At 37.1% G+C, this 16378-nt stretch overlaps 2 protein-coding genes across 10 annotated transcripts; one reads left to right on the forward strand and one right to left on the reverse strand.

Annotated features, from left to right (window-relative positions):
- Nucleotides 1-1177: 1177 nt before the first annotated feature.
- Nucleotides 1178-11565, reverse strand: Nufip (nuclear FMR1 interacting protein 1). The gene is made up of 8 exons (XM_022071575.2): nucleotides 10936-11565; nucleotides 8698-8895; nucleotides 5500-5729; nucleotides 3863-4011; nucleotides 3118-3294; nucleotides 2845-3030; nucleotides 2169-2641; nucleotides 1178-1806 (listed from the first exon to the last, which is right to left on the reverse strand). The coding sequence occupies exons 1-8, from the start codon at nucleotides 11434-11436 to the stop codon at nucleotides 1522-1524; spliced, it is 2199 nt and encodes a 732-aa protein (XP_021927267.2). The 5' UTR covers nucleotides 11437-11565; the 3' UTR covers nucleotides 1178-1521.
- A 201-nt stretch (nucleotides 11566-11766) lies between these two features.
- Nucleotides 11767-15751, forward strand: LOC110833481 (uncharacterized). 9 transcript variants are annotated; one of them, XM_087360911.1, is made up of 5 exons: nucleotides 11778-12151; nucleotides 12352-12425; nucleotides 12584-12764; nucleotides 13326-13487; nucleotides 13778-15751. In XM_087360911.1, exons 3-5 carry the CDS (start codon nucleotides 12630-12632, stop codon nucleotides 15113-15115), a joined length of 1635 nt encoding a protein of 544 aa, XP_087217037.1. In that variant the 5' UTR covers nucleotides 11778-12151; nucleotides 12352-12425; nucleotides 12584-12629; the 3' UTR covers nucleotides 15116-15751. The 9 variants fall into 9 exon arrangements, with proteins under 9 accessions (XP_087217035.1, XP_087217037.1, XP_087217036.1 ...); XM_087360909.1 differs by lacking the exon at nucleotides 12352-12425 and having other exon boundaries at nucleotides 11767-11831; XM_087360910.1 differs by lacking the exon at nucleotides 12352-12425 and having other exon boundaries at nucleotides 11778-12183.
- Nucleotides 15752-16378: the final 627 nt, after the last annotated feature.

A 16378-nucleotide genomic window follows, 5' to 3' on the forward strand; every position in this document is an offset into this window, starting at 1 on the left:
GCTACGTAGTCTTGGGGTTTACTTACGTTTCAAAGGTCCTTGCTGCCTCCATCATCATAGTGATGATGGAGACAGCAAGTACCTCTGAAACGTCAGTAAACTTTTACCAATGGGGCAACCCCAAAACAGCCATATTCAACCAATAGCATATTCACTTAATGAAGAAATATTTTGGACCGTCTTAAAAATAAATAGCAGATGGTTCAAATTTCGTTTTGTATTTTTTTTAACATATTTTGAAGTGCATTCTTCATTCCTGTAAAAGCAATGTTAGATTGAACTGTGCTCTACACAAGTCAAACTGCGCTACTTGAGGCAAAGAAGCCATGCATGTCATACCACCAGCATTTCACCACCAACCAAGCCTTGTAAACTCCAAACTCAGAGCTCTGCACTAAGTTGCTCTGCAAGACATACTTTGCAGTCTACCTAATAAAGCAATGATCCTGTGTATTACTAGCCTAGCCTAAAAAAAACTATTAATAACCATCAGCAAGAACACAATAATTACAGAATGGCTGTTTGGGAGGGACTACTCCATACCCATACATTTTAATTTGCTTTTCTCACACATTTTCTTTGAATACTTTTTACAAAAATACTTCTGCATAAGTTTCTTTTTTATATATACACACACACACTCACATTCACTTTTCTCAAAAACCAAAACCCTAATTACAAACCAGTTCCTTGCCTCATAGTAAAAAAAAGCTGTCCAGCTACAAGCCATGTATGCACTTGGGGGGGGGGGGGGAGAGGAAAAGAAAAGAGAGAAGAGGTAGAGCTCCTAGTCACTTAACCCCTGCACTAGATGGTGGTGAGTGGTCAGCGTTATGCCCCAGCCATGCTTTACACCAGAAAAAAAACTGTGGTATCCAATGGATAGGAGACTGGGTGCGCCCCAGAGCATCTGGAAACAGAGGCTAGAGGTAATTCGGCAGCTCATCAGTGATTAAATGCCGGGCATCCAGCCTCACAGTACAGGATTCAAATTCCCCACTTCCACACATAAAGGTAATTTACCTGAAGTTATATGATTATGCAGTTCATGCACAAAGTCAAAAATGTGTTTCATTAATGCAAACTATAGAGCTACTATGATAATATTCTAAAACATTAAAATTAGAGCCCAACAATTCCACAAACTGGTTGGCACATCCTAGCATAAAAACGTCTGTGGAATTCTGTACCATGTATTGCAGTAACACACCTCAGACAATTACATCCACCAGAGAAACTAAGAATAAAAACAGCACAAAATATCAGGCTTCTGTCTGAACACTCATATAAATGCTATTACCAGCAAATTACATCTAGTATATTCAACTAATGAATGAGATGACCACTTCTTAACAAAAGCTTCAATCACTGAACTAAACAAGTAAATTGACATTTTCTCTTTGGTGTTTAAGAGAAAATGTGTACATGTTTGAGCTGTTCACATACCAACTGGATTTCTAATATGCATTTCACTTACAGAGACACCATTTCCTTGTTGTACATACTGTGTATTTTATTCACTTAATTACAAACAACTTCATTATTCTGAGATTCACATTCAGTTTTTATGGCTCCCTTCATGTCATCGAAAGAATCACAATCTGCCTCCAATGACTGGTGATTCTGAGTCATGCAAAAAAATTTACTGTCCACAATGTAATGAATGCACTGCAAAAGTGGATTTAACTCGTGTTTTCTTTTCTCGACTATGACATCTGCATCCGAAGTAAAGAAATTATTATGTACGGCATATCTGACACACTGCAGAATCATGTTTCTCTCATGTCGGATTTCACGGCTCAAAAGCTATAACAAAAACAGAAATGTGTTATTACTGCAATAGCCTTATACAAGAGATAATAACGCCATAACAAACAAAAGCATTAATTTTTATAGTAGTATTAGCACATCAACAGACCTACATGACCCAAGCATTTAGATATTTTGGATACGAATTTTAAATCTTAGGTGAACGATACTGCACATCAGCCCGTCCATTACCTGTGTTGCTATCTTACTAAACTGGCTGGCAAACACGGCAAAGCATCACATTTCATATAAGTTTATATAATTAACCATTTCTGTGGGATGGATCAGATAATATTTCTGATACAGGAATACAAATGCTTACTTTATATCCTACATGACACAATGACTACTTTATTTACCTTCTCCAACAGAGTTAATTTCCTCCGCCTTACATATGAAGATTTACGGGAACCTTTTCTTTCATTACACACATTTTCCCTTTCCTCAGTCGGAGCTGACTTAACTTTCTTGAATGAATTATGTTTATGATGCCTCCTCCTCTTTCGTGTATTTTCAGTGGCGTCTTTGTATTCGCGACATTCTTCATTCTCATTGCACATAGAAACTGAACTGGTGTTATTCTTTTGAACTTCATTGCTTTCATGGAGTACTGGAGCTTCTTCAGGACCACTATCACTGTCATCCAACTTTAAACCACTTGTAACACAATGTTCCTTATTAATTGTCCTCTCTGCTGTAATTTTGTTCAAAATGTCTGGTCCAGTGCTTTCAATAACTGCTGCACCAATATTCATCGTATCTTTGCAAGAAATTCGCAACTGTGTTTTGGTGCGAGAAACAAGAGACAATGAAGGGACTGTGCTCTGTTCATCTGAAACAAAATTTTGGAAAATGTTAAAACCTGGTAACAATGACTATATTCATGCAATAATCATGCACAGAAAGAGTACAGTTTCTCTAATGCATAATAAATTATAAAGAAAGGCTTCAAACTGAGGCAAGCACATTTACAGGGGACATTCCAAGTGCGGGTACAGGTTCAGAAATGATAAGGGAAAATAAGGATTATTTTACCTTCTGCTCCTGAGGAATCTGATGCATACAACCCCACAAGACTGCTCAAAGCCTTGCTCATAACTGGAATGTGTGTATTACACGGTGTAACACTTCCTGGAGTCTCCCACTCAGAGTCACTGAACTGTCCCCGGTCCTCTTCAGAGCTACTGTTTTCAACCAACGAGGCTGCTTCACTAAAGGCTGCTACAGTAGAACAAAGGACAAAATATCAGTCCAAGCGCTGCCTAAGTCGCAACGTTCATAATTACATTATGGATATTAATATACTACCTGTGCCTGGGAATGCAGGAAGTTTTCTGTTCACTTCATCATCTTCACAAACAATCTCGAAACGTGATTGTTTGCTGGTTTCACCAACTCTTCCAGAGATGTTCCTTGCGTGCGGAAATGACCTAGAAGAAAATCTGCCTCTGCCTCTTTCAAGCCCCCTTCCTCTTCCCCCAAATCCTGGAAGATTTTGAATAAAATATTAAACAAAAATAGTCATTTCATCAAGCATATTTTAATATTACACTACTCAGGAATGAAGAAAAAATTTAAAACATTACTGTAAATAAATTATTGTCATGGACAAGTTGTTACAACCCCTGCTTCATTAGGTGAGGTCATGGGTTCAAATCTCAGCCCACAGATCAGCAATCCAGACGTTATTCTGTCGTTTTCCTCAGCCATCCACGCAAATATAAGGATTGTACCTCAAAACAGGTCACGGGTACTTCCTTCCACAGCCCTTCAAATTCATTTATCATCCAACCATCCACAATCACAAATAACAAAAAGATAAGATAAAGCAGCACAGGGAGGGAAGTCAGTCTACATAAAGACAGGTGAAGAACACCTGAACACAGCTGTTTTGACACATCTCAATGAGATGACTCACCTTCCTGCTGGCTTATATCATCAGCCTGCAAGACCACATGCACAATGTCTGTCAGCATAGTGTTCAGGAGACAGCCACACCAAACAAAATTTCTTTAGTCTGCAATACATTATTCAGATCTGTAACAGCATTCACCTCTACTTGCACCCCTAGTTCCTCTTGAATTAAATGACACAGAATTTCTCCCAAAGCGATTCTTATTTTCACCAAGTCTTTCACCCCTCTTCAGTTTCTCCTCTTGTTCAGCTTCTCTCCTCGCTACATGCTCCTTGGTAGGATAGAATCTACAAAGAAGAATACGTTTCCATGGAAAATATACAAATACTTTGAAATTCCTTTAATAATTTTGATCCCCTTTGCAATGAGAATAATAAAGAACAATGTAAACAGTTGCACTGGGAATTAAAATGAAATAAACATGGTAAAGACAAATTTTGTTATAAGTTTCCAATAAAAAACATTCACATAAGAGTAATTCTTTACTGCGATATACACGCTTAACATTTGTTAACCCTTCCTACATAAATATTAAAACCTCGTGAATCTGCAAGCAAATTCTGTGCATGCAATTGTATATCAATGGTCGTATGTGCTTCCTGTTAAGTTGGGTTATGAATTAAAACAAAACATACCCACAAATTTTAATGGAATGTGTTACCCAAAAAGGTGGTTGAATACTACAAATCATTTTTGGTGGGGTTACATGTTACAATGGGAAAGATGAGTAGTAATAGGTGCCTATTACTGCTGAGATGTTTCTGACCAACCAGAAATTTTTTTTACAGACTTACCTTTTGTGCTAGATAATCAATAGAATAACTTTACAAGCATATTAATACATCATTTATGATGATGGTATACATAAAAACTCTGCAAATTAAATAAACACGGATGTTTTGGGTATATGACTTTTCATTCAAAAGCTGCCATTGTTCTGATGTCTGAAATAAAATATCTGTGATCAGACTTGTAAACACTGCAAAATTATGCTATTTCAGGTAACCACTGTTAAGCATTAACATCTAAAATTTGTTTTGCTTCATTATACAGGAGTACGTGTATGTACTAAGCCATGGATGAACAAAGAAATTTTGTAATCAGTGCAGTTTTCATTATGTGAATATCTATAATTTATTTGGTTGTGAATATATGAGGTTAGGGTTCATCTTCGAACGTGAACTAATTTAAAGTTGTACAAGACACCCCATCAATAGCTTATGTCATGTCCAAGTTCTCTAACTGCAAACCAAGAAGACAACCAAATTGAATATTTGATATGTTGTTATGATAATATACACAATTAATGTTGCTTGAATTCATGTCTCCATGAAAACCATAAGATATAAATGACAATTCATCAAATATGACTCAGAATGCACTGAGAACTGTCTTCCTCAATCTTTGCAGTCAAAGGAATGTATACTTCGGTGAGTTTAAACCCGTGCATCAAAACTGATACCAATGTTTTCACCAAAATGGTGGGCATAATTAATTCCTGGGCACGAGATTCCTTTATTAACATAGTATGTAGAATCCATTAGAGACAAACACTCCCCACATTTCTCTAATTAATGAGGCAGTGGTTAGTAAGTTATTATGGAATAGCAACAGGGTTAGTTCCTAAGCAAGCATGAGTAAAACTTCCATTTGTTATACCCAGTCTTTAAACTCTTCTGTATAAATAATTTCTTCTTGAGTTGCAGGTTTCTCCCCATTTAAAGACCTGTTATAACATCACAACAAGAGCTATTAATACATAAGCACCTCCTCACCTTTTCCTCTCTGAAATCCATTTCGCTATGTCCTCAGGGCTGTAAAGACTGCCAATTTTTTTGTACAATCCTGTATCATGCTGAAATTGTACATGTTTTAATATAACCTTGGGGTGTGCCACAAACTGACAGCCATCCAGGCCACATATACGATGCTCCTTAACATGTTCGGCCAGTTTGGACACATTCTTGAACTCTCGATCACACGTTTCACAGTAATGCTCTTTTCCCTGCAGGGGCCCAACAAAATAGGTTTAACAGATATGAAACAAACATCGTCCTACCACTACTCCTCGATATTTAACTGACATGTACCCACAATTCTAATTTCATCCCCAGTTAAAAAAAAAAGAGAGAAGTGGGCTTGTACATGTCAGCAGTAAACTCACTTTTAACTGCATGACTAGAGGTGTCAATATTTACACCCAAGTAACAGGAAGTAGCATCACAGCACTTCAATCTGCTGGAGCTAGAACGTGAATATGCATAAACTTTGACCAAAACTGATCATTACTTTACTAAGCAAAGACATCCCAAAACTGTAATAAAAAGAATTACATTCTCTCACCTAATCTAGCACACCTCTTCTTTGCATTGCACTAATGCATCCAACGTTAAAAGCATGATACTGGTAAACACAACAGAACAATGACATGGACATAAAAGCAGTTTTAAAAAGATTCGATATGTAGTCCTCATAACAGATTTAAAATTTAGAACTTTTAGGAAAAATTATCTTCTGTTAGAGGTGGAAAAATGCAGCCAACTTCAAAGCCAAATTGACCTTTTATCTACAGACTTTTCATTGTTTGAAAAATAATTAATGGATTTTTCATTATTTGTTTTATACCTTTCATTGCTGGCGATAGAATAATTAAACATCAGACATCCACAGACGGGAATCACATAGGCTAGCTGGACCCAACTGTGCCATGACAGTTGACGTGAATGTAAATACTGTAAATAAACTCTATAACCTCCTGATCACAATTTATAAACTGGTATACTTTTCATAACATTACATGAAAGAAATTTAAGTACAACTCATTATTTTGGAAGGCTTGTATCACAACACAAGTGACAAACTTACTGACAACCACTATGACTAAGTTCAGTACTCGTTTAAGAGTATTCACATGCAACAGTTATGTTGTAACTAATTCTGATTTAACATTCCCTACTTCTTACAACATTACTTCAGAATTTTGAAAACTTTTGCTTTAAACATGATGAAATCAGTGAAGTAGGAAAATTAACTTACTGTGGACACTCCAGTACGCACATCATTTGCTGACGTAAAGGTACAGACTGCCTCATGTCCAAGACATGTATGCTCTGTTCTCCAAAGAGTTTTCTTCAGTAACAATTGTCAGTATTAAAATATATTTGCAAATGCCAGACAGAGAAAATTTTTAATTACGTTCAAACAGCAGTCCATAATGATATTCACAGAAAATACAATCAAAAGATTACCTTTTCACAATTGTACAAACAGCAATTTATGTCACATAAACTAAATTATAAAGTAACAAGAAAACTGACAGGCATGGAAGCAAAACATACAATTTTGAATGGTACAGAGAATTACTAAAACAATTTAGAAGTTCCACATAAATGTTTTTATTCTCTTAAGACTGGATCAATAAACACAGAAGGTATAAACCACTTCTGGGTATAATGTACATCCCATACATGAAAAGCCTGTAGCAACTAACACACAAAACTGTTAAAACTTATCTTAGCACACAGTACTTGAGATATCTGTCAATCTGATTATGTAGTTACCACTAAGCCAGATAAGGTAGAAATTAAATGTATTTCATTTCATTTACTCTTAAGTTGGTTAGAATTTTAAATTTTGAAGTACAACAACACTGAGAGTCAGTGAAGATTTTGAAAAGACATAATACTAAGATGCGCCACAAACAGGCCACAAAATGCTTTTACTATCCACTTACCCACCGTGACATTTTTATAATCTCAATACAATTATTTCATCCAACATGTGAAGTAATCCAATGTTCAGCCTTGAGGACTGCAGTCAGGCCGATTACTACGTTTCGTAAGGTCACGATTACACTGAATTTCCAACTACATACTCATCACATGAGCCTACGTCTAACAGAATTTTACCAGATGTCACTAAGCATCCGATGTATATTGCACAACTGTCTGCTGATGCCACAAATGCATGTATAAGACACAGACACAATCTAGCAGTTAGATATAATTATATCAGAAATACCGTACATTTTGTTTTGGGTAAGCGGATCTACTTAGTGCATTAATGTTCTCAAATTAAGGAGAGAATGTCTGTTAAAATAAATGGATGAACTGTTTCTTGTTATGTGTTTGAAATGTCCTACTCACTGCACAGTTATCAGACACATATAACAGTGTTCTTTAGAAAGCTAACATTAAACATTACGATATATGAAACATCAATTATCACTAAACGAAACGTGACGGATGGATATGATAAGAAACGGGGTACACTGTGGGGCCCAGCAAAATTTCCTCATCACTTCTTTCCTTTATTGTTGACTTCTGCCATGATTTTATCAACGTCCTGGAATTAAATCCCATGTGAAAAAATATGGATTATTTTGAGTGATCAATAATTTCATTTCAAAAAGCACTGTTCTGATTCAGAAAGGGCATGACAAATAGGAAGGCAATATATGATGAAACTGACGGGACATACAATATACTGGCACACATAAGCACCATAAACCCATTAGCAAAGATTATGCAATAAGCTTCAATAATATTAATGCTGAATGGTAAGTTTAGGTTTCATACTGAGTAAATGGAAATAGAAACCAATTAAGTTGTTTAAAATATTAATTACAAACCAAAATGATTAATAGACATTTTACAGTACTTCCCAAACTCAGGTCATGACACATGTAGCATAAACACGCAAATATTGTCTGTGCTGAACACCGTTTCAATTGTGCCATGACGCATTCATTTATGTAAAAACAAGATCATGCCGTAAAGCAATGTTAGGATTTAGTGCATACTATTTTACAGGCATGACTCAAGTTTGGAAAATAATGTTATATAAAAACGAATAGTGCTCAAAATATGAACAAACAATTTCATAGGGAAACTTTGTGGCAATGGACCCCAAATGTCCCCATTTTTAAAGTAAACAAGGGTGATCTCAAGACATACTGCAACAATAAATCTTACCTCCTCCGGGTGATTTCCTATATACTCGAGTTTAGCTTCACGAATCATCGTGGCGACTCGAGTCTTTTGTTCCTTGAACTCCTTCCAGTCGCTCTCGTCATTGCTTTTCTTTGCCTTCTGGTACAGTTTATGTTTTTTCATTATTTCATTTTTCATAGCCTCAGTCACCCAAGGTTTATTGAGTTCATTCTCCTGCACCTATTCGCCCAAAAATATGGAGACAACAATGGCAACAAACGACATTTAAATTAGTTTTCCTATTTTAGACTCTGTTTAGCTCAACGTCTCTGGAATGGCAAAAAAGGGCTCATGTACAGAGTTCTTAAGCATGACTTCCATCAATATGTTTTAACGTAAGTATGCACTTCAAAACAAATCCATTTTTGGAAAAGGAAATTATATCGTATCAGTTCACAAATTCCGTAATTTACACACAGAAACAAAATGTGAATAAAGATATAGAAATTTTTGATGTTTAATTTGTTTGTCCTTGGATAACCATCATAAGAATGAGGCAACACACATTTAGTGGTCATAAAAGCAGGCTTTACTCATCAAAAACAGCCGACTAAAGCTTGTAGCTCAAAATAAGGAGTGCACAAATCATTTTCTTATTTCCTCTAAATTGCATAAAACTTTTATGAATCTGTATTATATCACAATGTGCGTGTAACGATCAGAATACACATGCATTCTTATAAGCACTCAAGAAATTTGCCCATTTATAGCAACAGAACCTCTTACATGTTGATGTTTTATAGAAGTTTATGGAAAACCACATTTGGTCAATTCTTACCACAAGTGACCAGTCTTCAATAATGTCTTTACAAGATTTATGAGTACTACAATACTATGTAGTATAATTTTGGTCACAAACAGATAAAAATTCACCGTCAATTTCCAACATTACAATTCACGAACGCTTTCAAACCCTCACAAGACCAATGAATCACTGTGAACCTTTACAGAACCAGTCATGCAAAATGAAGTTTCCCATGGCCTCTCACACAAGTGGTTAATCCCAAAACCTCCCTTTCTCTGGCAGCAACTGACATGTCTAACAACATCCATAATTCCTAAAACTCAAGATACAGAACTTCAAAACTTCTTTAAAATTCTCAGGCCCTTTCAGTTCTCTTGTGGAACAGAAACAATTCAACAATTACCGCTTTGGTGACCAAAGAATAAACCAAGTCGTGGGAAAGGTACTTCACCAGTCTTCTTTCAAAAAGGGGACTTCATTCAAGAGGAGAATACAAAATATTTATATTAATTTCTGTAAACCTCATACCACAGTTCCTTAGGTCTTTAAATATGGCTGCTTTCTGGGTTTCAGCACTATGTAATCTGGTAGTAGTTTACCTTCTTCTACAAGACTTTGATGCTAAACAGTCTGAGCTACTAAAACAGCATTGCTAAATAAACTATAAATAAATAAATCTACAAGACTAAACAGTGTAACAAGCCAGGAAACAGTGAGTGCCAGTACGTGGTTTTATAATACTTTTATATAATACTGCATATGAAGGGTTTTAAGCTTTCTTCCCAAAACATCTGCACAATTTTTATTTTAACTGGAAAATGCTTCTACTGCCTTTGACCTTCCATCTCTCTCCAAACTGTTCAGCTCATCTCTTGTAACAATCTGCTACAATTGCTTCTGCTTACTGGCATGACATTCCATGCCAAGCAGCCAAACCTTATATTATTACTGGCTGATGACAATGTAAGTTGCACAGTGCTTAATGTGTCAAGAGAGCACAATGCTGTAATTTTGGGAAATTCTACACGAAAGTTTGTAATAATGCAAACATCTTTTCTTCCTGGGCGGGTGATCACAGATTTCAAACCCTGCTGCATGAAATTCCCATCAAATACAGCAATGGATATACTAAATAAGTTCCAGTAATGGCATTTATGTTCAATCATAAGGGGATTCATTATAACTAATTAAAATAATATAATTTTCCTGGAAACAGACACATCTGTACGAAACAAATTTGTTATATTTCAAACAGGATTTCAGTTCAAACACAAGAACATTACTCTACGTGAGGTTATCTGTGTTCAAGTGCACATACTTATGGTTCTGTGTTGGAATGTTGCAAAACGTGTGTACTGTTAACACATATATTTTAATACACCCAATCCCTATAACTGTACCACAATTTCAACAGAATTAACGCAAAATGGCAATCATACTATTAAACAAAATGAACAGTCAAAAATCATACTTACCTCTCCAGTATTAGTCTTCTTCCCTTTTGCTTTCCCTTTGGGTGGTGGTCCTATCCTCTTACCACCACGCCCAAGCCTTCCCATACCTCTCATTGGTGGACCAACACCAAGTGGAGGAATTGGCCTAAGACCTGGTGGAGGTGGTGGTGGTGGTGGAAGCCTATGCCCTGGCCTGGGTCTCAGTAAAGGCATCGGTGGCCTTGGCATGGCTGGTGGAAAAGGATGTGGGCCACTTGGAGGCGGTGGCATAAATGGTGGCAATGGTGGTCGTCGTGGCCCTGGAGGCGGTGGCAACAACCTTGGAGATCTCATGCCTGGTGGCGGCGGTCGCATTCTTGGCAACAACCCTGGAGGAGGCACCGGCATTCCTCGCGGTCTTAACATGTCCGGGGGTGGTGGAGCAAGGCGTCCCATTAATGGTGGTGGCTTCATAATAATTCCACGACCTTTCCCTTTCGGTATTCCTGATTTACCTCTTCCACGACCTCGTGCAAGACCCATACGACTTCTAGCAATCACAATTACGACAGCTCCACCTCCACAAAATGGCAGAGCTTCACTTCCGTTGGCGTCTTTGTCTGACAAATACGATCGAAAGTACAACGTTGCAAATCCTTCCCGTTGTAATCGAGTAAGGTACCAACGTCCAACGTAACTTCAATAAAACTTCTCTGTGTTCCACAAATTTACACATGTATATGACAAGGATTAGTTACAATTTTCATCATTACAAATTAATATGGATTAATACTAATTACTGTACAGATTAATGCTATTATACTCTTATTTATATCTCTTATTATTTATTTTAATAGTATTCCCGTAAGAATTTCCCTATAACACGAAATGGAACTTCCTCTCTGGAATAGCTTGATCCAAGTTGTATTTTGTCCATGGTATGAGTCCATATGACTCATGAAAATGAGTTTAATATAAAGAATAGCTAATATCATTTATCGAAATAATGTGTCTCTGAAATAAACTGGACAAAAACAGCTGTGTAATTATACGTAATAACCTTTTATGTGAACTGCAAAGAACAGTGAAGGTGTAATGGCGCTTGCCCGATATTGTCGTTAGTTGCCATGAAGTTGTCTAACCTTATGTACAAGTTTACCCGTTGTTTCTTACTTAAAGTCAATGAAATATTTAGCTTGTCTCACAACATACAAGGTCCGAATTTTGGAGAGATGCCATTCCCACTACAAATTTATCAGTAATAATTGTACTTTTACACATGAATTCTCTGTAAGAACGAATATGTATTAATCAAATGTACACCGATTTGGTGAAACAGTGATAGTAGCTTATGTCAAAATAAAGCGCTGAAAATGTATGCATTCTTAATTCAGTTGAACCATATTAGACCCGTTTAAATGTCTTAATAGTTCTATTTTCTGTTGGTGTAAGCAACAGATGGTGCCATACTCGGAATATATTTCAATTTTGTCTCTTCGTTTGTATCAAAGATAATCTCAATCCAGTTCAGTGTGAGTGTAGTAATTATTAGTAATGTGGCATATAGATTGCACTATAACAGTTTATGTCCCCATGAAATAAAGCTGTAATCACGGTTCCATCCCAAGGATTCCATTTTCTGTTGTAATAGTTGGAAGAATGGGCATTAAATTTCACTTTTATTTTGCAGCCAAACAGTGCAAATTATCAATAGTAATACTCAGCTACAAATTGGAATGATACGGAAAGGTTTTTCATCAAACAAATGTCGTTTATGTGGTTTCAACAAATCACAAGGACTAAATGTGTACAGTGCTTCAGCGAAACGTGAAGGACTGTTATTGAAAATCAGCAAACACTTACCTAAAGAGGTGAATGTGACTAGGTACTTTGTTTTTGTTATAAAGCACAAGAACATTATTAGTAGCTACAGAAATAGTTTACAATGTCATTGCCACAGTGAAACCTCTATGTGTAAATATTCATATTTTACAGGGGAAAGAATACAAGAAACAATTTTTGATATTCATAAACTATGTCTTGACATTTATTTTACTACGTTATGTTTCATAATTAGTTAATCTTTGGACCTGTGGCTATACTGACAAACTACCTTATTATCATGAATATCAAGTGTGTGTAAAATTAGTCTTTATCAAAACTACATTTATTTTTGTTGTGTCATATGATAAATGTCTTTGTAGGTACAGTTAGTTCTTTGTTAAGGATTACAATGCTAAGAATTTCATTTTGCATGATCTTGAGTCATAGTCCTACACTGAGGCCGAATTAAATGGTTAGGATCCACATTCACTGTTGCTTGTCATAGCAGTAGTTTGATTATGGCGATATCTTAAATTGTGTATATTGCTAACTTTATCACATTACTTAAGTCAAACTAAAATGAAGTCTGTTTGTATCTTTATTTTTAGAATGTCATATGTCTTCAGGTTGTTCATATTGTGGCTGGAGATGGTCTTCCAAAATTCATCTGTACCGACTGTGAAAGAGTGTTAAACAATTTCACAGAGTTCTGTAACATGGTCCAAGATGTGCAAAAGAGACTTCGGGAAGAAAAATTTGAGTTTTCTCAGGTGAGTAAATTATCTTCATTGCTTTAAAAATTTGAAAGTAGAAAAGAATCAGTGGGAAACCCTATTCATGTAAGTACCGTGACACTGTTACAGCAGATTTTACACTTAGGGCAATGGTAGCAGTGTGATAATCAGGAAGTGAACTGCTGCACGTGGCAGTAAACTTGAAATGTTTCTGTACATGTCACAAATTATTTCATTGCTGTAACTGCTTTCGTTCATTAAATTCAGCAAATTTTATATTTGTATGCTAAACCACTTCACCAGAATTAAACACTATATATTTTCAGGAGGTGTCGGTTAAAAGTAAGGTTGAGTTGACTGTAGCAGGAACTACATTTCACCCTAACAAAACTTCACTTGGCTGTGGGCAAGATGACTCCGTAGTTACAGTCAACATAGGACCTGATGGCAAAGTGGAATGCATGTTGTGTCGGACTTACCTGGAAGTGGTCAGTCACACGACATTGCACATGGTAACGCACGGCATTGGCACTGTAATCTGTCGCTGTCGAGCGTGCGGTCAGCAGGGTGAACTGGCGCAGTTCCTTCGGACAAGTAGCATAGGAGAAGTTGCAAACACCGTATGGTGCAATGGTTGTCACTCCGCTAACAAGCTAAAAGGTTCCCCAAATGATGACGGCAGCTCTCCGTGTGGTCGCAAAGCATACGTGTGCGAAGTCTGCTCCAAGTCGTTCCGTTCCAACGGCCATTTGGCAAGGCACCACCTTGTACACAGTGGAGCAAAACCATTTCTCTGTGAGGTGTGTGGTACGGGGTTCAGCCAGAGCTCCAGTTTAAAGTTACATGTTCAGAGTCATTCTGGCCTTAATCCACATAAATGCCCGCACTGTGGCCAGACGTTCCGGTTTAGGGTATCTCTTCGATCTCATATCCTCAGTTTGCATGTGTCTCCTTCATCAACTTCCTCACCTGCAGCAAAAAATGGTGACTATGGATGTGATCGCTGTGGAAAGCAGTTTGCCACTGTATATAAATTACATCGTCATTACAGAAGTCACACAGGAGAGCGACCATATGAATGTACTCGCTGTGGAAAACTCTTCTCACAGACTGGAAACCTCAACCTTCATCGGAAGAGACACGAAGAAGAGGATGCCGTTGCAGGATGTCTTTCCACGTCACCAAGTTTTGACAGTTCTATTGTAAGAAAAAGTCAACTCTCTAATATGATGTTGGGGAAACAGGTCACAGCATCTTATGGTGTTCCACTAGTGTCTGAGCAGCGTGACAGATCGCAGTACGTCCCAGAGAGTGGAGAAGTATTGGTGGCTTCTCACGATTCAAAGTTCCTTGAAACAATTCTTCAGCACGATGGTCTATCAAACTCTGGAAATCCTTTGTCATCAATAGACACTGTATTACTAAACCCAGCAGACAAAGTTTCTGATCACACATCCCAGTTTGTGGCCCTAAATTCAGAGTTTAATACAGAAGCAATTGAGCACAAGAACTCCACAGAACTCTTCAGCACACATTTTAGCCCTGAGGGTCTTCTGTTTATTGATCAGACACCAGAACTTGAAGAATCAACTTCTAATTCTGAAGGCGTTTCATTGCCAACATTTTCAAGCCTGCAGTCTGGAACATCCAGTTTACCACACTGACAGTGGGACCAACAGAAATTGTTGTATTAATGATACCACTTTACTTGTCTTTGTTACGAATGAATGGCAGCAAAATAATGACAATAAACAGCACTATGCAGATAGTGGCATAAGAACCCTATAAAGGATTTCCATTGATTTCTGAAATGTATATTTTTGTTATTTAAATTCATTGGTCTTTTAAGGCCAGTGCTAGGATCATATCATGTTCCTTACTATTCCTGTCCCCTTCATGCTGTGACAGTGAGATGTTCAATAGCAGATGCAGTTGTTGGCATCACCCATCAAATACTTCAGTTAACACGGATCATTTTCACACCAACCAGTCAGAGGCAAAATGGTAATTTTCACCATGATGATTCAGTACGATCAGAATACTTCAGGTTCATAGTTATCAAATTTGGGCCATGAAAGTGTAGTCAGGTCCAGGCATGAAGCTAATTTGTCCGAGTGTACATTTACCAAAAATATTATGTCCTTGCTCTGCAGACATATCAGTGACTGATTGTAAAGATATTTCTGAACACGGGACACGCAGAGGTCATGTAAGTGATATGCAAGAATGTATTATCAAATGTCAGACTCATTAGTATCAAAACAAATGGTTAGGATAATAAAATAAAATTACAAAATGAAGATCTTATAGTTCTCTTTGGATAATTCAGATACATTGGGCATGTACTGGAGTTAGGAGGATCTTGGAAAATGTCCACCTGGAAGACCAAAGTAAAATATATCTTAAGAAAAGAGTTCATGGTGATGTGGACTAGACTGAGCGATATCTGAAACTGATCGTTTCTTAATCGCTTGTTTGTGTATTGGTCGAGGAGACTACGTATTATCCCATACACATTGCCAGTCTACAAGTCATATAGGTGATCTTTAGGTTGATAGTGCATGTACATAAATTAAAACTAATGTAGATGATGTTTTTTGGGGGTTCTGACACCATGTGGACTGGCTGGCATAAGCCATTGCTTTGGGAAAGTGCACTGCCTCTGCCTTCAAAGCTGAAGACGGAGGCAGTGCACTTCTCCGAAATGTTGCACCTACCGACCAGTCTACGCAGCACCAGAATCCAAAAGAACGTCACCATCATTGTCACTGTCTTGAAAACCTCAATCTCACAAGTAATTTAGTCTGGAAAACTCTATGTTGATCTGTTCATAGAATAGTATAAGCTACACAAAGTGAATTATGGGCAGAATGTGGGTGGAACTTACGGGTGCACGGGACTTCTGTTTGTACAGAACAGATCCTAAT

The sequence above is a fragment of the Zootermopsis nevadensis genome, unplaced genomic scaffold (assembly GCF_977971745.1).
Source record: "Zootermopsis nevadensis isolate Lab colony 2312 unplaced genomic scaffold, Znev_1.0 Znev_ptg000050l, whole genome shotgun sequence".
In the NCBI taxonomy this organism is placed as follows: domain Eukaryota; kingdom Metazoa; phylum Arthropoda; class Insecta; order Blattodea; family Termopsidae; genus Zootermopsis; species Zootermopsis nevadensis.